Consider the following 25,868-nt stretch of genomic DNA (forward strand, 5'->3'; position numbering starts at 1 on the left):
TGTAAATATTTTCAAAACAGAAGTGTGTAGGATTTGGTTAAAATTTTCAATTTTATATGCTTTAAAAGCGCGGGATAACTATTTGGTTAATTTTTTCAATTTTAAAATTATTATCTTTTTTGGTTTGAAATTACTATTTGATTTTTGACATCTTTAACTGAGATTAATTTATTTTGACGTCTTATAATGATAGTCATTTGAGTTTTAGATTTGTGTCAGTTTTGGGCTATTCAGTTTTTAATTATAGCGTTTAGGTGTTTCGCACCCGTTTATGAACTATACATTTTTTCAGATCAGATAGGTTCGGTAATGTTGGGATCAAATTGGGTTGTTATAATCCATAAAACCCGTGAATCAAATTAAAAGTAGTTTGGAGTTAATTTAAGTTTAAACCCAAAAATTTGATAAACGTCCAAAAACCTAAGTTAAACCTGAAAAAAATCAGGTAATATTCATGTAATTCAGGTCATTAGATATTTTATTTTTAAATTATATATATATATATATATATAATTAATATTTTATTATATTTTAAACATTCTGATACTATTCGGTGTGATTTTTGTTTTTCTGATTTAGAAAATAAGATCAGTCCGGGTTTTTGTAAACTGGCATGCGGGAGTTGTATATTGTAATTGATTTCGTTTGAGTAGTTTTAGGAAACTTTGTTATTTAAAAATATTTGTTAACAATTTTTTTTCCCTGCGGAGGTTCCTGATACAAAACTCTCCGATTCATGGACAAATGTCAACGAATTAGTCAAACCAAACATGTTCATGTTTACAGACTTTCCACGGCTCAGTCAATAGAGGTAAAACTATATGATGTTTTATTAATTAACTTCTATCCCAATTTAGTGAAAATGTTCTTCATCATGCTCATATTTTTCGTCATCCTCTTTCATGGCATTTCCTGTCCTATCACTCTCTTCTATTTCAGATAGAGCCTTGGAGATATGGGGCATCACAGTAGAAAAAGATCATGTCCCCTGCTGTGTAATCAACTGCTGAAGTTTCCTACTCTTTAACATCAGAGGAAAGCTGAGAGGTACACAATATATGAGTGAACAAAAAAATCTTATGAAAACAACAGACAAAAGCTGAAGTGTTTATTGATTGCTATCTTCCAATTAAAGCATAGGATCGACATCCACTGGAACTTTTGAGAAAATCTTGCAACCATCAGACCAAGGATTTTGGTCAAAAGCCACTACTCCACCTCAACTTATTAGTGAAGTTTGGAATTCAAAAACTCTAAGAGTCTCAAGCAAAGATCGGTTGGAAATACCTGTGACATCTTTAGCTCTGTTATCTACCAGAGTAGTTATCAATCAAGAAAAAATCAATGACAATGAATCAGTCCTCTATTTTGAAAATTTATAATTCCTTGAGAACTTTTTTTAAAAAGATAACTTACATTGCTTTCATCATTTCGGCTTCTTTTGGCAATCATGAGATGTGGCTCCTCTCATTCCTCAAAGAAAATCCTGCAAGGGCAGAGATCTTTTGCCGAAGGTGAAATCTATGAGCTCTGGATGAGAACCGTACCGACGTACATGACGCATAGATGTACAATTGATAGTATTGACGTGAAGAGCATTTCTTTCCAGAAAGATATGATTAAATTCTTACGTAGTTATTTTTAAAAATATTACAAAAGTGTACCTCCTAACTTTGAGACTTGGTGCTGCTACTCTGCCAGGAGCTTTAAGGGCCCTGCTAACATGCCTCTGCATTGCACATAAAGGGTAAAACCCAGTCACATGGACTACACAAATGTTTTCATGAGAACATCAAATTAGACACTGAATAAAAGACCCACCAAGCCAAGCAATTAATCAAACCAGCTTCTAAATGCAACTTACAGCGTTTCACAATGGCAACATCTAGAAAGTAAGCATCTAAGCACTCAGTGTATGTCAAAAATTGCGATACAGAATTCAGAAAACATGTATTCCCAGGATTCTTCAAACCCACCCTACAAATCAACGACACCGACCACATGTCAACAAAACCACAAAGGAGCAATCTGATAAATAAAAAGACAGATATATTTATGTTAATCAGTGAGTGCTCAATCTTCCCTCTCTTTTGATGTTTTTGTGAACTTGGAACTTGTTAGTGCAACAGGGATCAACGTTTCCATCTACTATTCTAAACCACCATTAGAGAAGCCATTAAAGGTTTCCTAGCAAGATGAAAATCAAGTCGCAAAACCTTCATCAACTTCTCCGAACCCTAAGAAAAATCGCCTTTCTAATCACTTCGTACAAAACGCCTAATTTGAAATCCCAAATCTGCGATGGTCTCTTGTTCCAGATCACAAAAACTTTTAATTATCCCAAAAATTATTAGTTGAAAGGGATAAAAAAAAGCAGAAATATATTGTTTGTTGGAATAAAAAGATTACGTGAATAATAAAGATAAATCAAAACCATAGGTTTTAAATATTTCAGTGGCAGAGATACGTAAATATTGTTGAAATAAAAGGGCACCTCAAAAAAGGGCCTTCTGTTTTAATAGTATTGATTTATTGATGAGAATGCCACATGTACTAATGTTTTCTGAAAAGAACTAAATAATTGTTTTATAAAAATAAATTGAAAATGTAGAATTTTATTTTTAATCAAATTGACAAAAATTAATTAAATAGTTAAATTTAATATATATAGAGATATATTTGTAAATGTTTTGATCATATAAGAATATCGTTCTTATAAAATTTAATATATGTATTGTAATAATTCAAATTCAATGCTAGTGTTACAGTCGTGTTCCTCTCGATTAATCATGATTGCGTTTACATTTAAAGAATTTATGATATGGTAATCTAAATTCTTTAAATGTAAATAACATATCTATGGACTAGGATTAATCAAGAGTAGCAAGACTGCAACACTAGCATTGAATTTGAATAATTACAACCATATAAAATTCTTTTAAGGATAATATTGTGATGTGATCGAAACATTTACGAATACATCTCTTATATAAGATTGAAATTCAAGGGCAAATTTCTCTTTTACCAAATTATTGGTACCATTAATTATAGCTTCATTAAAGAGACATTTTCAGAAATATCTTCTTCATTAAAGAGACAAAAGAATCTTATATCATTGCTTTATAAATATATAAATATAAATAGTTAATTTAAAAAAACATTTTACTTTTCGAATTATAACTTTTCAAATTCAAACTTCTTTATAAATTTTATTTTATTTATTTTTTAATTCAAAAAATTCTTTTTGAATCTATTTAAAAAAACTTTAGGTATTTATTTATATATTTATTAGAATCATAAATCCCACATTCTATAACTCCACCCCTCAACTCTAAATACTGAGTCTATATTAGTTAACGTTATGGTTATAAGTGTCTATTTCTCTCTTTAAATATGAGAGTAAATGTGGTTAAAGTAAACATAAAAATTGGTATTATGAATGTGGTAGTTTTGGTAATTTCTCAAATTTAATTATTTAATTTTACTAAATAATAAAAATTTATAAAATTTTACTTTTAAAAATATTATTTTATAAAACAACTATTTATTTTTTGAAAAAACAAATACATGTGTGGCATCTTTGTCAGCAGAATTAGTTGACGTAACATCTATGTTAGCAAAATTAGATGATGTAGCAACTGATGTGGCGACCGATGTATGATTTCACCAAAAATATAAATATCAGGTATTTTATTTTATGTTTTCGAAATTTCAGATATACTTTTACACGGTCATATAAGTAGGGTATGAATTGAACATATTACGATATGTTGGGTATGAAATGACAATCTTTCCCCACTATAACATGTCCAAATATATATATATATATATATATATATATATATTATATATATATATATATATCTGTGTAAAATTACATTTTTAATAAAAAATAGATTTATACTGTTGACAAAAAAAATTATAATTGATTCGTAAAAAAAAGTGACAAAATCTCGTAGCATCACAACATTCTTAAATATATCATAAATATATGTCACTGAAAGCATTTACTTAAAAATAAAAATTAACTATATTATATAATTTACAAATAACTAAACTATTGTATTTCAATTAATTGGTTTATTCCGTTGACTTATACCAAAGAATATTTATATATTGTGATTTCTTAAAAATAACATACATTCGTTTCATATGATTTATCAAATCCAAACCATTTTATATTTCAGTTCGAATAATTATTTATTGGTTCATTTTATTATATTGAACACCCCTTATAAATCAATCTTTTTAGTAATACTAAATAACTGATCCAACATACATCTAATAAGAAAATATATAACACGATACAGTTATGAAATATTTGGTCTAAACAATAAACAAAGTACTACAAGTGGAAACATTACATTTTGTGTGTTTTGATATGTTTATATATATACTAGGGTCAGTCCGCGCTACGCACGGAATATTGACCATTTGTTATTTCTTTTTATTATAATTTGGGATGAAATGTTGTGTGTGTAGCATGTGTTAGCATTTGAAAGTATTGTTTCTTAAAGAATAGTGGCTTATCACAATGTGATAGTGAATTGAGTACAATGACAGCACTATGTTGATCGTATAGTTAAGAAAGAGTGTGAGCAGGAATGATCATTTGACTTGATATCCGAATCTGTATTCAAACCAGACCCGAACGGATATTGATTTAGAAGAGATTGAATATTCGAATCTGAATGGATAATATTCGATCCGAATGTATATCCGAAGATAACCGAACATAAGAATAGTTGACCATATATTTCTAGTTTACTTCTCTCTACATATAAATTCTGCACATGATTCAAAATCAGATAATACATATAATTATGGACAAAATCATTTAATATTCACTTGATATATCAAGCTCTTGTTTCTTATATTAAAAAGTTGCATCCAAATTTTTTAAATAACAATTAAATTATCTATTTTTGAAGTTTTATCTTCAAACCTATTAATAGTTTAATCTATTAAAAATTAGAAGATCACTTAAGTTAAAAGTATATATTTTAAATACAAAAACGTAAACAATGAAGAATTTAAAATTTTACTTTTAAAATCTAAATATCCAAACCCGAGACAAAATAACCAAACCTGAAATTAAAATACCCGAACCCCATCCGAAATATAGAAATACCGAATGGATTTTATGCCTCTATATTGAATTACCCAAAAATCTGAAATAGCCAATCTGAACCCCAACGGGTATCCAAATGTCCAACCCTAAATGTAAGTGAGGTTAAATATATTCATCACATAGTTTGTGGTTATTAGTTCTAATAAAAGACTATAAAGTTATAGTTAGTTATGGTTTTGGTAAGGGTTATTACTTAAGTCACAAACATGAAGTTTAAACTACTAAAAAAAGAAGTTTGAACTATTATACATGTTTTAAAATTTGGTGAGTTTGGTGGCGAGTACATTTGGTTGGGCCCTTTGAAGATTGGAATGTAAAGTTTGTTTAGTGGTTGGCTGTATCTTTTAGGTCCATTAAATGCAGTGGGTTTTACGTTTTTAGGTGTTATTAACTGGGCTTGTGAATCGTGTTTGAAGTTTTCTTATTTTAAATTAAGTCCGTTGGATATATTTGTTTTTCCTTTTTTGGTTCAGGTGATAAATTGTTTATTTGCAGGATATAATAGTCAACTCTTGCTGTTTTTTTTTAATTTGTCCTTCGGTTATTACAACTTTTGTAAATCCTGCAATGATCAATCGTTCAAATTGTTTTTTTGGAGGATGCAGTAATCAACTCTTCTTGTCTTTAAATTAGTTCTTCTGGAAGTTCAACTTTATCTTGATCAAAAAAAGAAAGAAAGCACAACTTTTTCTCAATTGTGCTTTAACCAAGACTTTATCTCCTGCACTGATTTTGTTTGTGTACAGAAAGATAGAAAAGTTCTGCATTAAGGCTTATTGGTTAGAAACAGAGCAATATATTATCTAATATCTCCACATTATATTTTTTATGAAAATGTTTTAACTCAGAGGTAAGGCCTAAACCACTTTGCATAATGTTAAAACCCTACTTTAAATGTAAGTAAAACTTTATTTTTATTTGTTAGAAACAGAGCAATAACAATTTGAATGACTTGGGAAGAAATTAACCAAGCTAAATAGTTAAAAAAGCTACTAATGTATCTTTCGATGTTTCTTAAATCATGTGGGCTGCATATATTGAAAAAGACAACAACGATGCAAAAGCATAAAAGGTACTAATGTCGATATTGCATACTCTACCTTGGCGATGCGGGCCTTCTTGGTAGATGCTGGGGCCAGAGTTTTCTTTTGTTGATGAGACCACTTGACATTTGCTTCACGTTCCTAGCAAGAGATTATCTTGTTCCTTTCTACTAAGCTGCAGAATCTTCTACACGAAGAGGGATGAATATACATTAGGCATACTACTTAGAGCTTCATGGATTTGTCTTCAGTTCCGCCAACTCAATCTCGTGACTGATATTTGGAATGTTTTCTTCTACTGTAGAACGTGGCCGGCACTGCAACATTATGTTTCTCTGCCACAATAGCTAACGGTGGCTCCATCGAAGTTATGGTTCAGAGTTGTCGGGAACCAAACCCCGAGGATTTGTAACAATCTTAGTCATATGACAGAACAAAATGCCATGTGAAACAGTGAAGCTGCAGGAGAGTAAAACCATCGGAAGAGATGAGTGTATATACATGTCCGAGCAAGAGATTATCAGAAGGACGAAGTAAATTGATTCAGATGATGCAGAGAGAGCCACATTGAGGTACGTAGGAGGAGATGAGGAGAGACGGTCAGGATGAGACTTAACAACCTCACTGGCGCTTACTGTACAGTAAAATCTCTCGAACTTCCCGTCTGGTCGTTCTAACACCATCGTTGCCGTCACCACCACCTGACAGTAAGTATCCTAATTTCACACTGAACAAAAAGTAAGAGATAAAGGAGTGAGTAAGCTAAACGGAAGCAACTGATCCAAAAACAAATGGAAGCTAATGGGGAAAAAATTTGATAATCAGACATGAACAAAGTGAAACAGAATCAACAAACCAAACAATAATAATCTCCCGAATATTTAAAGATTTTGAAGCCGGAGTTACCTTTGGGTCGCGGAGGAGCATGTCCACCATATAAGCTCGCCGTAGTGCTTCACATTCATTGCTTCTCAGAAGCTTAGGAGGCGGACCTTGACAGTTGGGTGGCATAAATATCGACTGAAACACATGTGTAAAAAAGCCAAATCAACAAACGGGTTCAAGACATATAATTCAAAGTAGTTTGCATAAATATCTAAATACAGAATCTGGAATAATTATGAGTTTAAACGCCATAAGCTGTTCATGAGTATCAAGAACGAACACCTTAGCATCGACGAAGATCAGAAAGTATCTCTATATATATATCGTGATTCAGAATGATTATCAGAAAAAATGCAAAGATATAGAAATCAAGATTTCACCTCCTACCATCAACCTTGAGATTACATGGAAGAGAGCTTAAACAATTTCCAGATGCATTCGCTGTTCCGAAGAGACAGAAGTAATTTGGGATCAAATAAAAAAAGGTTCACGCTTTTGCATATAAGAAAGAGCTTAGAAACTGAGATAATACCGCTGCTGCGAATAACTATTGTTGAGATTGAAGCAGCCATATACTTTGAACAAACTGAAGAAACGCCAACTGCTCATCTAAAACACCAACTCGGATCTAGCATAAAATGCAATATAATCAAAACATAATCTCAGTATATTAGTATACTATAACATATATGGAGAGATGATGATACCAAGAAGAGAAGTACAGACCTATTTATCCTGAAAACACACCGCCTTGCAGATTCTAAACACGCATTAAATTTCTCATCGTGGGGTAAATCAATGAATGGAATTAAACACGAAAAGCCATCAATCGGACCGTTTCAGAGACTGAGATGAAGCTCAGGCGTCACTGTGCCGCCGAAGAAGAAAGAGGGGGTCAGAACTCCATGGCTTGGCGTCTGTAGAATTAGGGATAGAGACAAAATACACTTTTCCGGGCCTAGACACAATTTCATGCTTAAAAGCCCACGACAGAGTCCATCACAATACATAATTTATGAAACGATGAGTTTTGTGTTTCTGGGACAGGTGTCACGCTCTGGTGAGATTATTTTCTGACGTGGCACTCTCAAAGAAGAGATTGCTTTTCTTTATAGTATTAGATTATATATAGTGTAAAAAAAACATCAACGCAGATGCGCAGATCAACATATATATATTAAAATTTATTAAACTAGGACCATAAATATTTTGGTCTTAAAGGCTATTGCTAATTTTGTACACGGAAGTCACAGTCTTGGTCCTCTTGGATGGCATGGTGTACTACTTTCTTCTCTTTGCCTTTCGGGTTGAATATTTTCCTTGAATGAGATTTAAAGTGGCAACAGAGACATTTGATTTCTTGCAAGTAGCAGATGGAGCTTCATCCTTAGTGGGTCAGCATTAGTACACACCTTATACCTTCCTACTCAACTACAGAGTTAACACAGGCTTTGTGTCACTAACTACAAATGGTAATTAGGGGTGTCAATTTGGGCTGGCCCGGCCCGGCGCGGCCCAAAACCGCTAACCTCGTAAATATTTGAGTCCGGCCCGGTCCGGCCCAGAAATATTTTAGGCTTAGAATTCAAAGTCTGCTCGACTCTTATAGGGCTATAGGGCTTTTCGGAATTTTTTGGGCTTTTCAGAAAATAATTTGTCATTGTCGTTTATAGCGTTTTAATACATATGATTTTATTTAAAAAAATCAGTTTTATCTTTAAAAAAAATGTAAAGTGAGTTTAAACTTTTCATCTTTATCAAAATATGTTACTTTTTTTGTATGCTTTAAAAATATTATAAACTAACCGAATTTAATAAGATTTAAATGATCAAATATACATTTAAACTAAACATATAATAGAACAAAATTTATGATAAATATGATCAAAATTTTCAGACTTTGTATGTTGAAAAACTATGTTATCAAAGAAGAAGTTATATTTGCAAATTTTAAAATATGACATTTGTAATGATCAAACAATAAGGTGCATTAACAACTTTTATATTTTTATTAGAATTTGGATTAAAAATACTAAAATAATATGTTATACTAATAAATATTTTGATTGCAAAAATGATAATATTTAAAGTAAAATACAAAGTTTCGGGTTTTCAAGCCGGCCCTAGCCCAGACGGGCTTAAGTCCAAAATTTTCAAAGCCCAAAAAACCCGATTTTTTGGGCTTATAAAACTAAGCCCAAACCCGGTATTTTTTAGGGCCAGGCGGGTTCGGGCTGCGGGCTTTGACCCTAATTGATATGTCTAATGGTAATATTGATGAATTTGGTATGTGGGTCTTAGAAGATTGTGCAACAAAGCTGGTCCAAGTTGTTCTTCTTGGTTCCCAAGAACTCTACCAATCTTGGGCGTGAACCAGATAGGGGGGACGGGGGAGATTCTCTTGGTGGCTGGAGTACATGGTGTTCATTGATGTCGACACTAGGGTTACTAGAAAAAATTCGATCAAGAATTATCTTATAACATTTAGGCCGGACTTAGATTATTCAGTTAGTTTCAGGCTTATTTGGTGGTTACTTGGTTTGACTGAAATGGAATACAATTTTTTTATATGCATTAGATCTTCTTTCTGTCATCAAGCTTCATCAACACCCACTGTTTCTGTAACAAGTGAATTACTTCTTGCTCATTGACTTGTTTCTGTTTCGCCATTCTCTTGTATTGATTAACCTTGAGTAAGTTAAGCTTGAGGTATGGTGCAGAGTCAGTGTATTATCCTTGGACATTGCCTATACACACATCCAAAGCATCTATAACTGTCTAAATAAATTCATGAGCCTGAAAAAGCTCATAGTTGATTGGTTAGCGAAAGTGGATAGTTGTAAGTTTTGGATTTATCTGCTCTTAGAAATAATACGGACCTGGTGAACGTTGATGAGCTTTGCTTCATGATCTTCAACTTGTCCAGCTATCATTTGTACCTGAGAGTGCCTAATTCAGTATCCACCATAATGTTTTTAGAACGGGCCAAAAAATATCACACATATTTTAAAAATAATAAAAATGAGGATAATTTTTTATTGCTAAGTGAGATTCGAGAACATGGTTGATGACCACAAGAAAACATATCACGTAATTTCTATTTATGTGATGTAATAACAATCTTTCTCCTATTTTTTGGCTTAGTTTTGGATGTAACTAAATAATCCAGATCTTAGTCTTCGATCTGTTGCGTAATCATCGGACCAGAACAGATTTAGTAACTGTTTCTCTAAAAAACAGCCAGAAAGTGAATTAGATTCAAAATTGTAACTAACTTCAACGTGTGTGTTATGTATATATAAATACATGTGGAAATGTTATTACAAATTCACAAAACATTCAAACACAAGATAAAGAAACAGTCTTACAAGAACTACATACGTTGTTTCAAAGCTCTTTGTTTTTCAAAATGGAGAATATTGTAAGATTCGCGGTCACCATCATTTTTGTACTTTACTCTGTATCATCATCACACGCCGCAACTACGTCACCGAGCGGTGGAGGCGGCGGAGGAGGAGATGCTCAAGCAATGCCGTGTATACAGAAACTTATGCCGTGTCAGCCGTTTCTTCACTCGGTGATTCCACCACCGCCTCCATCGTGCTGCCTGCCAATGAGGGAGATCGTCGCCAATGACGCGACGTGTCTTTGCTCCGTCTTTAACAACGTAGATATGCTCAAATCGCTTAACCTCACTAAAGACAATGCTCTTGATCTCCCTAAAGCCTGTGGCGCTAACCCTGACATCTCACTATGCAAAGCCAGTCCCGTGGGTGGTGAGTAACTTATTACGACGTTGTTTAATAGATTTCTAGTTACTGTTTTTGTTCCTAATTAGCTTTTAAATTTTATGTTTACGAAGGTACTACTACGCCTTCGACATCTCCGGCAACTCCAAAAACTCCTCCGGTGTCTTCCACTGGTATGAACACATAATCTTTAATTTTTTAAAAAAATATTGTCATGGTTGGTGATTTTTTTTTTCTTTTTTTTGCAAATTTTCCTTTAATATTTCACTTTATTTTTTGAGAAATAATGTTGTGGGATATTTAATTTTGTTTTAAAATAAATCAACAGGAAGCGGTTCCACCGGAGCTTCATCAGCTTCTTCAACATCCACACCAACAAGCTCTGCTCCGGCCATCAACTTTGCTAAACTAAGCTTCGCATCGACTATTGTGGCATTGGCAACAACCGTTTTCTGATCGACTACTATATATATATATTATTACATAACGTCTTTATTCATTATTAGATAGGTTTAATTTGTTTTAAATTATGTTTGGTAACTTAATATTCATATGTAATGAAAAAATTCTAATAATATTAATGACTTCCAACAGCTTTTACCAACATTTTCTATAACTTATTTAGAGCGCATATTTAAAAATCATCACATTACGGTTTGATTTTTATTTTATTTTCGTCTTCTTTTGAATTGTAGTGTGTTAAGGAGAAAATGATGATATTATGATGTTACTAGTTCAATGCATTTAGTTAACGATGTATGTTTTGACTACGTATAATACGATTGACAAACATGTACATCACCACAATCAATCTAAATTATGAATATATGATACTCCCTCATCCCTATATGATGTTACTAGTTCAAACAATTAATACGAATTATGGAGTATAGTATAGATATGTGAAGTTAGAGTAGTATAAAATAGATATATACCTCGTTAGTGTTTAATAGTTAACGTTTTAGGAAGCTAGATTTTTAGCTACTGTCAAGATTTTGACGTTTGCAATTGCAACTAATAATCATTCCATGTTTTAAATAAGTTGAAGATAGCTACTTGAGATGTCGTTTTCACTTTAATTCTAACGAGTGTCTTTATATAATGTTATCCAAGTGTTGTCACTCTGTGCTTTAAGATTATCGATTTAGGGTCTGACTGGTTCAAACGCAGCGGTTGCGGTTGCGGGTACGGAAGTTTGTGGGTGCGGGTGGTTGCGGTTTCAAGTGTTACATGGCGTTTTGTATGACTGGTGTAACGTTTAAAAATTGTTGCGTTTGCGGGATGTTTGTGACTGGTTGATTATGAGACATTGCAGCAGTTTAATAATAAATTATCAATATAAACATATTATAGTATTATAAAATATAAAGAAACATATGATAAATTATAATAACTGTTAATATAATATGATTAATAATAATATTAAGTTTTTTTAAAATTTTTTTAAGTAGTTGAAAGTTATAGTTTTAATATATGTTTATGAAGATTTATATTAAAACTTTTAAAGATTATTTTGTTTCTTTTTTATATATGTTGTATATCTTTATATATGTATGTATATTAACTTTTAAAAATTATGATGAATAACTACTTTAAAGTTTTTATAAAAAAATACTATATTGTTTGTGAATTTAAATTAATATATAAAATGTGTATATATTTTTATTTATCATATTTTAAAATTTGAAGTTTAAAATATTTAGAAAAAAATGTTTAATATTTTTTTATCCAACCGCAACCGCCCGCAACCGCAAACGCTAGCTGGAACCAGCTTTTGAATTTAAGAGGTTCAGAGCGGTTTGAAGCGATTTGTAGCGGTTTGTATGATTGTTTTGAAACGCTGTCAACCGCTACTAACCGCAAAAGCTGCGTTTGCGGGTGGGTGGTAGCGGGAAAACCAGTCAACCCTTTAATAAGTAGATCTTGATACAATTTATCAAATGTATTCGGTTTAATTTACTTAAATTGTTAGACTGAAGCAAAGAAAAAAAGAGCAAAAGTAAACAATTTCAAAAATAAAATAAATAAACAACAAATACAAGTTGAGTTTAAAGTCTAGGGCATTTTGCAAATAAAATCACATAATTGAATAATTTGTTGTGTGCGGTGTTATCCGAGAAATACAAATGCATATACGCAAGCAAATATACAGCCAATTCAACATATACAAATACAACAATATGAAGGGATAAGTTAATACTGTTTACAACAATTTTATGTATTTTGCATCATGTGAAGCCTAATTATTGCTATTAAATTAGGTGTACGTGATTTTCTCAATTAACCAATTATCCCCTCTATATTAAAGGAGAAACATTTAAAAAATTATAACATATAGTTTGTACTAATTAAAAAAGTACTCTGCTGAATTGTCATGTAATTGGAATACTAATTTTGTTTACGTGGCGGCTTGAGAATCAATTGAGAAATTAAAGGAGAAACATTAAGAAAATTATAACATGTAGTTTGTACTAATTAAAAAAGTGCTCTGCTGAATTATCACGTAATTGGAATACTAATTTTGCTTACATGGCGGCTTGAGAATCAATTGAGAATTTTGTTGGTCCAAAATTAAATTGCTAGAGAATGTTATATTAAATAGTACGTCCATTATAGACCATTCATTTATCAAATTGAAATTGAAATTTATTATTTATTTTTTTATTAAATAAAACCTAAAGAATTACCTAATGTAATTAAAATATATATGGCAATTAATGATTTTAAATAATTAAGATTTGCTAACAATCTGTATATTTTCAATCATTTTGTTTAATTCTTTATTATTAAAACATATTATACAATTACATACATCATATAATAAAAATTTATTTTTGTATATATTGTATTTTGAATTTTTCAAAACGGATATAAATTATTAAAACTATTAAAAGTCTCACATACAGTTTTGTGATCAAGGTTTAAATTTTTTATGTAATAAGACACAATGTTTATAAAACTGTATGAATAAATAATTTTATTTAATAGGTGTTTATCTTAAAATATATATATTTCATATCGTTTAAATTAAAATACATATCATATGAAAATACATACTTATATTTTCATATTTGCATTTGAACATATCGAAAAGTTAATATTTTAATTTTAAAATCTTCATTGTTTTTTAAATGATTATAAATTATTGAAACCACTAAACATGCCACATTAAAAACAATTCATTGATGTAAAACTTTGTTACAAAATATGCAAATAATAATAAAATCATATGAGTAGAAACCTGTTTTGATAAATATCCATATTAAAAGTATATTATATATCTATGTTAATATCATTTAAATTTAATTATACATCATATACATAGATAAGATTGACTGTTTTATATATTTACCCCAAAATAATTTTCGAACAAACAAGAGTGATCGTTTAATTTATATGTGCCACACCAATTTATTACATAATAGTAACTGAGTTCTTAGTTATTTAATATATAGTTATTATTTTATTATTTCATAATATGAAAAACATAAAATAAGTAATACATATAAAATATAGTTTCCGAACCGGAAGAATGACCCACTTTTGCAAGTTATTTGGAAGACATCAAGACCATTTAAGAAAGTTTCTTCAGCTCACAGATAATTCTTTTACCAAGAACAAAAAATTTGAAAGCGGATAGTCTAGCACGAAGTGTCAGAAAAAAACTGTCTTTCGTCGTTCACATGGATGCGGAGCTACCGGTATGGTTTACAGAGTTAAATTGAGTATGTTTTATGTTGATGATAAAAAATATATTTATTCTATACAAGATGCATATCTTAACCTAAGTATGTATCTCTTTAATAATTTAAAGCTTAAACATTTTTAAATCTCAGGCTAAAAGAAAAGAATAAATGAGAATAAACTCCAAAATCAATATTTATATCGAGTAATAACCAACATAAAAAAGCGACATAAAAAGCAAAAAATATTGAAGATAGATAAGATTGACACGTGAACGTAAATTTCTTATAACCATAATTAACTTTTAAATTACTAAATCATGGTATAAAACTGAACTAACATAATTTCATTGTAAATAAATAGTAGGCCTACCATTATTAAGTCTAAATGTTAGGTTCTTATGCGATAAGTAATTTTTTGACATAAAATATTTTTAAAAATGGGAGCAGCTCATCAGTAAACAAATTATGTAATTAACAATAAAATTTAAAAAAATTATTTAAGGGTCAAAAATATTAATTTGATCAAGAATATAAATTTTATTTTTTCATACAATATTTCTTAAATAATTTTTATATATATTCATCCTGCGTAAGGTGCACGTCTTATCCTAGTTACAAAATATTCATGTCTACATCTAATATCAAACTTAGTATATGCAAAGTAAAGCATCACATGAATTTATCTGTTACATCTGAACAATAAATTTACAAAATACAAGATCACATATGGCTTGCTTTTTCTAGTTTCAGTCATATAAACGTGATTAGTGGCCACGTATAAAATGGGGCAACTAAAAAAGATATACATGTATCGACAGCTAATGAGCTGTATAGATACGATATATTTTTTAAACTGATTTTCCGTATTAAAAGCATAAAGAAATGAAAACAAAATTACAAGTCCAATGAATTAAGTTAGTTCAGCAGCCCAGCCCAGTAATAAAGCCGAATCAGGTATCATAACTAGCCCAAAGGCCCAAGTAGAACATATGAAATAACGGAGAACCGAAGAGGTTCCAGTGATGGTCGACGGTGAATTGAAGATAGAAGATGTCAACTTAGCCATTGCTGCATCATGATAGAAGCGGAAATAGGGTTGGCAGCACGAAGGGAGAGGATTCTGTCCTTGATCTGCCTGTCGATCCTGTGGGTTAAGAAAAGGAAGGAGCAGAAGATGGTTCGATGAAGTCTGTTATTTCTTTCAGACCAAGACCAATACAAGCACGCTTGCCAGTAGATCAGTTAAGAGCTTGATGCTGTTCCAAGACCCTGCTCCATGATCGCTCAGGTTGAATCCCAGAGCGCCTACCCAAAGAACTCCATAACTCCCAAGTGTAAGTGCATTTGGAAAAAAAGATGATCGCGAGTTTCAGAGGCTTGATTGCAAAGAAGACACCCAGGAGAAGTTGATAGACCCCATCCGAGTATTATGTCCCTTGTTGGGCATCTATTCAAAACAAACAACCACGAGAGGAAGCAATGCCTTGGCACTCCACCTTTGTTCCACACCGTATGAAACCAAGGAACATAAGCACCTTGAATCCTTAGGTGATCATAAATTTGACCAGTTGAATATCTGTTGTAAGTTCTACCATCAATTTCCCACTCGTAATAGTCTACTTCTTCATTCAGGCATCATAGTAAGCGTGGCATATACCTGAACTAGAGCCTCAGATCGTTCTGGCGAATAGATATGATATATTTTAGGCTTTATTTTAGGCTTTTGGCCTTTCTATGAGTTATGTAACGTCGTTAATCTAGCTCAGCCCAATTATCCAGCACTTCACAATCACACCCATTCTTCATGCATGTATTTTTCTTCTCTTTACTGATCTATGATTTATCACTCCCGTGGGTAGCTTGGGACAAGCTCTGTAAAAGCAAAGAAGAAGGAGGCTTAGGCTTTATGATCTTGCTCTATTCAATCAAGCATTATTTGGGAAGCAAGTGATATTCGTGTTCACGTACACCAATTAACCTAATGTGCATACTACCACGATCGAATGCTATGTCGATGTAGCACTTTAGGATCGAATCCACAGAGACCAACTTTTACACTTTATTTCTATGGGATCAAAATTAAGCTAAGACAATATGGGGGTTTATTTTGAGGGTAGCGTGCAAAGCAAGTAAAATAATATAAATGAGAATTCAATTTAAAGAGAAGCCAGCCTAGGGTTACTTCATCGGGTGCTAAAACTTGTGAGCTAAACAATTATTCAAGTGCTAATAAGAACAGTCTAGAACTCGGATCACTCAAGTAGAACAGTCCACTGTCGTAGTACTGCTCCCTATGCTGATCGATCTCACCGTCTAACTGTCGTTGAGGTGAGAAGCGATCGCAAGCAATAGAGATCAGGTCCGATAGGTTCACAAAACACCCTAATATCTACTTTCGCTGACTAGGGATGCAATGCTCATTCAAAACAGATCTAGCAACCTATTACACGGTTAATGAACAGGTTAAACTTATGATCTAACATTAAGCGGCCAGTTTAATGCAAGCAATAAGAACAGTTATGAATGAAGACAATCAATGGATTCACTTATCTATGTTTAGCTCACAAATTCAACACCCTAGAACCCTAGACAAGCTAGCCGACTACTCAGCCATGACACAAGAAAAGACAAGCATCAATACTGAATAATACTGCATAAAATAACAGAAACAAGAGATAGGGTTCATGGGTTCTTCTCTATGGAGAGAGATAGCCTTCTCCCTTTACAAAGTAGCAAATCTCTAAGTAAAAAGCTCTAGAGTCTGTTTCTTTATGAAAAGTAGCGTAGAATGATGTAGAAAAATAGAAAAAGAAGTTATATCAAAAGCCACAGGCGGCCAGAGAAAAAAAGAGGATAATTAGGGTAAATCGCGAGATGTTGTATTTTCCTTATTCGTCGGGAACAACCGCGGTATCACTCCGTCTGCTTGTTCCGCTTGATCGGGAACAGTCATCAGACTGTTCTGCATGAAAATCACCAAACTGCACTGTTTTCTGCTTCTTTTGTTCCAGCAGGTCCATCTCCCATCCAGTGCAACTCCAGACCTGTAATGACTCGAAAAGGACTAGAAAGACTCGATAAAGACTTGAAAACCAATTAGAAAACATATGTACAATGATGTATAAAACACCATATATCAATTCCCCCAGACTTAGATCCTTGTTTGTCCTCGAACAAGACCAAGTATCAAGAACAGGGAGAAAAGTTTGAAAGTGTGGGAACTCTCCTATTCTCAGCAACCATACCTTAACCACGAATCTCTGAACCATACAAGCAGTAAAACTATGACAACACATCCTTACCAGAACCCCACTGACTGCTGTTCAAAAATCGGCTCCATACTCTACATCTCAAACCTGAAAAAGCAACACTATCGAGACAGAACTCCCTACATTCATTTAAGAGCAGCGTGAGCTTCTCATTACAGGCACTATTCAGGGTAGACGGGCTAGGTGTGGAACATGCTAATTTTATGGTGGAGCTAAAGAGTGTTTAGGGGCTACCAACCTTTCGTAGTGGATGCAGGATATCGCGCAAAATAGTCGTGAGAGGACGGCTCCATTGATGTCCACAACCCCTTACTCGTTTTGCTATCTCAGGGGCGACTGTTCTTTTCGTTCGGGAACAATCATCAGACTGCTCCGCTCATCTGTCTGCTCCTCATCCCTTCATATTTATACCTACTCTTCTGCTCGACCTTCCCAATGGCTCATGTATCCTGAATTCTTCTCCTTCTCCATCACCATATACTAAATAAAATGATTTTTTTTTGTTAGATGTGGTGAGGTGATGAAGAAGGAGGTAACATGTGATGTTTGGATTGCCACTGGTGGTTCTTCTGGTTCAAATCATTCTGGTTCTCCACCCATGTTCTTGCACAACTCATTGGTTATGGAGCGGTTGCTCCCTTAATCTGCTTGTTCTCCTTTTGACTGAATTTGCGCAGCAGTAACGAGTAAGAGGCTGCGTCGATCCTTTCCTCTCCGACCTTTTTGCACATATCTGCACATATAACACTGAAAAACAAATGCATGAAGGTGGAATAAAGGCTAAGGTTCAAGGTGGGAACTAGCTAAAGATGAGCTAGCCACTCAGGAACAACAAGATGGTTAGAAAGGATAAGAAGTCCTGAGTGTAGTTCTCGTTTCCTGATCTAGTGCCCATAAAAAGAAGAATTTCAGTCAAGATTAGGTTCAAGTTATTTGGAGTTAAGTCTACCCAGTGTAACCTGATCGGCTGAGAACTTCTGGAGAATCAAGTGAGATATGTGAGGGTGTTCCGGGTCCACATGTGTGTCTTTCGCCACTGCTAAGGTCACTGAATAAGACAACTAAAGCACGAGGTGGTTAGTGATCAACACAGAATAAGGTCCTAATTCCCACAAAACTTTGACTGACTCGATCCTAAAAACTGACTCAAACTGACTCAAGAGAAAAACAAAAGAAAGAAACGAGTTAGTAAACGACGAAGACCCTCCCGCAGACTTACTTCACAACGTCTCGGTGTGAAAATAAACCAGAGAGAAGGTGAAAACAAGAATTTACATTTTTTTTGGTCGAGATACTTACCTGGAGCGGGTGCTCCGAAAAATTATGGGTGTTCTGTCGCCAGATTTTCACCTGGACGGTTGTTCTTGGCTCCTGCAGAACAGGGAGCTCCGTTTCTGCAACCCAGAATTTTTCGAAGTATCTCGAATTTTTCTGCTTTTTGACCTGAAACTCAATAAACTAAAACGAAAATAAGCAAACAAAAACAAAACCAAGTTATATTTACACTTACCAGTGGGTTGCCTCCCACCAAGCGCTTGGTTAAAGTCACTAGCTTGACTTGGTGACAGGGATCAGTCGGGTTGAGCATGAGGGCTTGTTCCAAAACAAGCTCCACAATCAGACATGTTCAGCTTCAAAACTCTGCTCAACAACCCTTTCACAGCAGCTTCTCCTTTCTCTTTCAGCTTATCTGTGAGAATAACTCTGACCTTGGAGAAAGGTTTAGAGGTACCCTTGCACTTTACCTCATATTCAATGGATTTCTCATCACACATGCAAGGTATCAAAGTCATGGTAGGATCTTTCCTGGCCTTTTTCTTCTGGACTTTTACATTCACCTTAGAATTTCCACTGAGTGCATGGGTATCAGTGTGAGGATCTCCAACCAGAACTTTCTTGATCTCACTGTTTTTACCAAACTCCTTCCTTGGAACAACCTTCAGCTTTTCTCCACTGAACACTGAGATGCAAGAGGCGTGTAGTTTCTGAAATCTGGTGGGAACAGTCTGATAGAAGACATTCTTGTTGATGTGGGAGAAGGAGACTCTCTTATTAGGCATATCAACGATTGCTCTCACTGTAGCCATAAATGTCTTTCCGAAGATCAAGGGCATCTCATGATCCTTGTTCATCTCAACAACCTGAAATTCAGTATGGAGAACACAGTCCCCAACTTGGACAGGAAGGTTGCGAATGGTGCCATAAGGAACTGCTCTGGAAGAGTTTGCAAAAGTCAGAGTCACCTTAGAAGGCTCAACATCAGCAATGCCCAACTTGTCTACAATCACATTTGAGACAAGATTCACACAAGATCCAGAGTCACAAAGAGCTTCCTCAAATTCTTCTCCAGCAATGGAACATGGAAAAGCAAATTTTCCAGGGTCATCAACCTTAGGCAACACCTTCAGGTGTCTAGGTGGAATCGGATAGGGAACCTTAGGAACATAGACTCGCACTGGTGGAATATCAGTAGATCCGTCGGGAGCGGGAGCAGTCGCGGGAGCAGTCGCGGGAGCAGTCACTCTAGAGCTAGCAGACTGCTCTGTTCTCTGTTCTGCACCCAGAACAATCTCAGCGAACAGTTGTTCCGCTTGTTTTTCCTCAGATTTGTCACAGCTCTGCTCGGTTGCATTACAGTGCTCAACCCGAGGATTCATCACACTTTTTCCACGAATGATCTCTTGCTGCCTTTTAACAGTTTCAACAGTTTGAGCAAGCTGAACATCAATCCTCTTTATGTGGTTGCTCACAGTATCATATTTTGAATTCAGCTCAGTGAACATGCTGTCCATCCTGGTGTTGATGTCTCCGGTAACCTGATTCAATGCCTTGACCTGAAGCTGCTGGCCCTGGAGCATCTGCTGCATCATAATGTTCAGATTTTTCAGATCATCTGGCGGACTGTTCTCTGCAGTTGGAGCACTTGCGGCTGGAACAGCTTGCTGATTGCTCTGCGGGGTGGTGTTCTAATACCCAGATCCTTGTGCCTGGTTGTTCTGCAGTAGCTGATCGACCTTAGCTGTCAACTCATCAATTTTCTGGGTGTGTACACTGTTGACTTCCTTGGAGCGATCGCTCTCCTGGTTCTCATTGGTTGAGCTAGCTGCCATGTTCTCAATCAGCTTGAGCGCTCCATCAGTGGTCTGAGTCATGAAGTCTCCATTGCTCGAAGAGTTTAGAGCACCTTGGTATTTCCAGTCCACCCCATCATAGAAAATGCCCAGGAGGTAATCATCATCAAATCCATGGTGAGGGCATTCTCTCTGGTAGTCATTGAAGCGCTTCCATGCGTCACAAAAAGGCTCATCATGGAGCTGTCTGAATGTGGTGATCTTGTTCCTCAATGCAGCTGTTCTCGCCTTAGAGTAGAAATAGTTGAGGAACGCTGATCGGACCTGTTCCCATCAAGTGAGAGAGCCGGTAGGGAGAGAGTTCAACCACCGTGCAGCTTTTCCATCAAGAGAGAATGGGAATAGAATGCACTTGATGTAGTCTGGTGGCACACCATTCGCACGAGTAAAACTGCAGACTTTTTCGAAATTCTCAATATGCTCCATTGGAATTTCTGCAGAGAGACCAGAGAACACTTTTCTCTGCACCAGATCAATCAGAGCAGGCTTGATCTCGAAGTCATGCCTGGTGCAGAGTGGAGGAACAATGGCAGAGCGCATAGTAGGAATGTTCCGCGGAAGGTTTCTCTCCCGATTGGAACAGTCTGCGCTGTTTGTTCCCGCCGCGCGAGAGCAGCCTGTTGAGCAGATTGTTCTGCAACTGCTTGCTGAGCTTGGATGGTCTGCTGCATCTGAAGCATCTGCTATTGCATCAGTTGCATTGCTGCAGCGAGATCATCATGTTGGCCGTGATCACCCATGGTGGTGTTGGTTGGCCTTGATTGTTGTCTGTTCTGATTTTCTAAACCTTGCGATCTCCTGCAACAAAGAGAAAAGAGCAAGTTAGAGGTCTTAGACTAAATAAATAACCGAAAAATAAGGGTAAAAAAAGATGGTCCCCGGCAACGGCGCCAAATTGATATTCGTGTTCATGCACACCAATTAACCTAATGTGCACACTACCACAATCGAATGGTATGTCGATGTAGCACTTTAGGATCGAATCCACAGAGACCAACTCTTACACTTTATTTCTATGGGATCAAAATTAAGCTAAGACAATATGGGGGTTTGTTTTGAGAGTAACGTGCAAAGCAAGTAAAATAATATAAATGAGAATTCAATTTAAAGAAAAGCCAGCCTAGGGTTACTTCATCGGGTGTTAAAACTTGTGTGCTAAACAATTATTCAAGTGCTAATAAGAACAGTCTAGAACTCGGATTACTCAAGTAGAACAGTCCACTGCCGTAGTACTGCTCCCTATGCTGATCGATCTCACCGTCTAACTGTCGTTGAGGTGAGAAGCGATCGCAAGCAATAGAAATCAGGTCCGATAGGTTCACAAAACACCCTAATATCTACTTTCGCTGACTAGGGATGCAATGCTCATTCAAAACAGATCTAGCAACCTATTACACGGTTAATGAACAGGTTAAACCTATGATCTAACATTAAGCGGCCAGTTTAATGCAAGCAATAAGAACAGTTACGAATGAAGACAATCAATGGATTCACTTATCTATGTTTAGCTCACGAATTCAACACCCTAGAACCCTAGACAAGCTAGCCGACTACTCAACCATGACACAAGAAAAGACAAGCATCAATACTGAATAATACTGCATAAAATAACATAAACAAGAGATAGGGTTCAGGGGTTCTTCTCTATGGAGAGAGATAGCCTTCTCCCTTTACAAAGTAGCAAATCTCTAAGTAAAAAGCTCTAGAGTCTGTTTCTTTATGAAAAGTAGCGTAGAATTATGTAGAAAAATAGAAAAAGAAGTTATATCAAAAGCCACAGGCGGCCAGAGAGAAAAAGAGGATAATTAGGGCAAATCCCGAGATGTTGTATTTTCCTTATTCGTCGGGAACAACCGCGGGATCACTCCGTCTGCTTGTTCCGCTTGATCGGGAACAGTCATCAGACTGTTCTGCGTGAAAATCACCAAACTGCACTGTTTTCTGCTTCTTTTGTTCCAGCAGGTCCATCTCCCATCCAGTGCAACTCCAGACCTGTAATGACTCGAAAAGGACTAGAAAGACTCGATAAAGACTTGAAAACCAATTAGAAAACATATATGCAATGATGTATAAAACACCATATATCAGCAAGCATGGAGGATTTTTTTCTCAACCTGAGTCTCTTGTTGCAAGAATCCTAAAGAGTCGGTACTTCAAGAACTCTTCCTTCCTAGAGGCTAACATTGGCACACGTCCTTCCTACACATGGAGATCTATTATTCATGGACGCGAGGTTTTAAAACAAGGTATGTTGAGGAAAATTGGTGATTGTACCAGGTCTAATGTGTGGATGTCAAACTGGATCATGGATATAGTTGCAAGACCTCCAATGTACAGAGAAGACAGTATTGTGGATCTCACCTTAACGGTCTCTGATCTCTTTATCCCACAAACGATTCAATGGGACATCGCTAAACTCAGAGATTGTTTCACTGCAGAGGATGTGGATCGTATCATTCAGATAAAGCCTAGACTCAGTACACAGGACTCAGACACTTGGGGTTTCACGCATCATGGGAGTTATACTACCCAAAGCGCCTACAAGCTGCTCAACTCCATCAAAGCTTCAAGCTCCTCTGCTCGTGTCTTGCCTCCGATTGAAAAACAGCTATGGAAGCATCTATGGAAGCTCAAAACTCCTCCCAAAGTACGCCACTTTCTGTGGAGAGCACTATCAGGAGCTTTAGCGGTTGGTGACCGGCTTTGATCAAGAGGCATCAACGTTGATCCATCTTGCAAATCATGTGGACACCATAGTGAAGACATATGTCATGTTCTGTTTCATTGTCCTAGTGCAGCTGAAGCTTGGCGTTCTTCTGGCCTACAACTCCCTCCTTCTGGGTTCTCTACTAACTCTGTCTTTCTCAACATCCACTTCCTTATTGCAAGTACGAAAAGACAAAGTGGTATTGAGAAGAGAAGCGTCGCCTTCCCTGGCTCCTATGGAATATCTGGAAAGCAAGAAATGAGTTGGTCTTTGAGAACTCAAGATCTTCTCCCTCTGACGTTGCTACTAAATCCATTGACGATGCAATGATCTGGCTCTCAGTGAACGTTGCTGACTCTGATAACTCCTTGTTAAGGTCTAAAATTAATACTTCCTCTGCATCTTGGACAAGGCCTCAACCATCGCTCATCAAATGTAATGTTGGAATGGCTTGGAGCAATACAAGTGGCCATAGTGGAGCTAGTTGGATCACTAGAGACACTCAAGGACTGGCACTCCATCACAGTCGTCGTGCTTATCCCTCTACCTCGTCGAAAAGAGAAGCTGATCTTCAGTCACTCTTCTGGGCTGTTGAGTCTATGTGGAATATGCGCCAAAGAAATGTCATCTTCGAAACCTCCTCTCCTGAGGTTCGAGAAGCTATTCTCAGGCCGGACCTCTTCCGAGAACTCGAACTCCATCGGCAAAACATCTTCTGCCTTTTTAATCTCAAGTGTTCTTGGTCTCTGGAACATGTTTCTGCGCCTCGGAACCGTGTTGCTCAATTGATTGCAGACAGTGTTATCCTAGGCTCCCGCTCTCAGTCTTACATCTCTGTTGGCGGACCTGCTTGGCTTCGTCATTCTCTTGATCAGGAACGGAGAAACTCTGCCTAACCTCTTGGTTTTTAGGTTGATCTCAAGCTCCAAGACCTAGTTTTTTTTCTTTTTCAATTGCCGTCTCAGGCACAGTACCTACTGGTATCGATTTTTTATGTTGCTTCCTTTTATCTTCTCTGCTTTATTCTCTCTCGCACTTGACCCAGAGGGTCCCCCTTTATGTTTGAAACGCAGTGTTAAAAAAAGATCTATCATTAATAATCATCAACTAATTGTTTATTCATTTATTTTGAAAATATATTCCACAGCACATCTGTTGCTGAAAATAGGCGATCTCGATACTGAAGAGATATGATCAGCTCTCAAAGAGCTTACTGAAGCCCTTAAGGCTGAGGAACGATACTGGAAGCAAAAGAGTCGGATATTTTGATTGAAAGAAGGAGATTTGAACACAATGTTCTTCCATGCTATAACAAGACAGAGAAGAGCAAGAAATAAGACTACTGGTCTGTTAGACCATGCAGGGAATCTAGTGGAAGATGAAGATAAATTATTAGCCATTGCTACTGATTACTTTAGGAAGCTTTTCGAATCCTCTAACCCAGAGCTCATTGATGAAGCTTTAGCCAATGTCACGACGACAATCTCTGACCAGACTAATACGGACCTGACAGCTCCAGTTACAGAATGGGAGGTAAAATTGGCTCTATTTGCGATGCATCCAGAAAAGGCACCTTGCCCTGATGGCATGACAGCTCTCTTTTACCAAAAATTTTGGGATACCGTGAAAAAGGATTTAATCCGCATGGTTAATGATTTTCTCTTTGAGGGGACAATGGCACACGGCCTTAACGATGTGAATATTTGTCTTATCCCTAAGAAAGACAAACCAAATGAAATGTCTCAGTTCAGACTAATCAGTCTATGTAATGTGAGCTATAAGATTATTTCTAAAGTCTTATGTTAGCGATTAAAGAAAATTCTCCCGGACCGAATATCAGAAACCCAGTCAGCCTTTGTTGCTGGATAACAGATATCAGATAATGTACTAATTGCACAGGAGATGTTTCATGCTCTCCGCACAGATCCTAGTGGAAGAAATAGAAGAATGGCAATAAAGACAGACATGAGCAAATCATATGATCGTCTAGAATGGGATTTCATTAGTGCAGTCCTGCGCAAAATGGGTTTCTCAGAATTGTGGATTGAATGGATTATGCGATGTGTAACATCGGTGAAATATCATGTCTTATTTAATGGTCAACCTAGAGGGAATATAACCCCACACAGGCGATTGCGTCAAGGAGATCCTTTGTCTCCTTTCATCTTCATCTTATGCACGGAAGCGCTCGTTACCCTTCTTAATCATACAGAGATTCAAGGTAAGATAACGGGGATGCGTGTTTCGCGCGCTAGCCCCCCGGTATC

The 25,868-nt window shown here is 35.7% G+C and overlaps 2 protein-coding genes and 1 non-coding gene across 3 annotated transcripts; all 3 read left to right on the forward strand.

Moving 5' to 3' along the window:
* The first annotated feature begins 10,395 nt into the window (after positions 1 to 10,395).
* LOC108810396 (non-specific lipid transfer protein GPI-anchored 3-like) lies at positions 10,396 to 11,403 on the forward strand. The gene is made up of 3 exons (XM_018582508.2): positions 10,396 to 10,835; positions 10,922 to 10,981; positions 11,137 to 11,403. The coding sequence occupies exons 1-3, from the start codon at positions 10,469 to 10,471 to the stop codon at positions 11,262 to 11,264; spliced, it is 555 nt and encodes a 184-aa protein (XP_018438010.1). The 5' UTR covers positions 10,396 to 10,468; the 3' UTR covers positions 11,265 to 11,403.
* A 9,600-nt stretch (positions 11,404 to 21,003) lies between these two features.
* On the forward strand, positions 21,004 to 21,110 carry LOC130497229 (small nucleolar RNA R71). The gene has a single exon (XR_008936239.1). It is a non-coding gene; the product is annotated as a small nucleolar RNA R71 (small nucleolar RNA).
* A 2,817-nt stretch (positions 21,111 to 23,927) lies between these two features.
* LOC108808417 (uncharacterized) lies at positions 23,928 to 24,497 on the forward strand. The gene has a single exon (XM_018580572.1). The coding sequence runs from the start codon at positions 23,928 to 23,930 to the stop codon at positions 24,495 to 24,497; it is 570 nt and encodes a 189-aa protein (XP_018436074.1).
* The last annotated feature ends 1,371 nt before the right edge of the window (positions 24,498 to 25,868 follow it).

Source organism: Raphanus sativus, chromosome 6 (assembly GCF_000801105.2).
Source record: "Raphanus sativus cultivar WK10039 chromosome 6, ASM80110v3, whole genome shotgun sequence".
NCBI classification, from domain to species: Eukaryota; Viridiplantae; Streptophyta; class Magnoliopsida; order Brassicales; family Brassicaceae; genus Raphanus; species Raphanus sativus.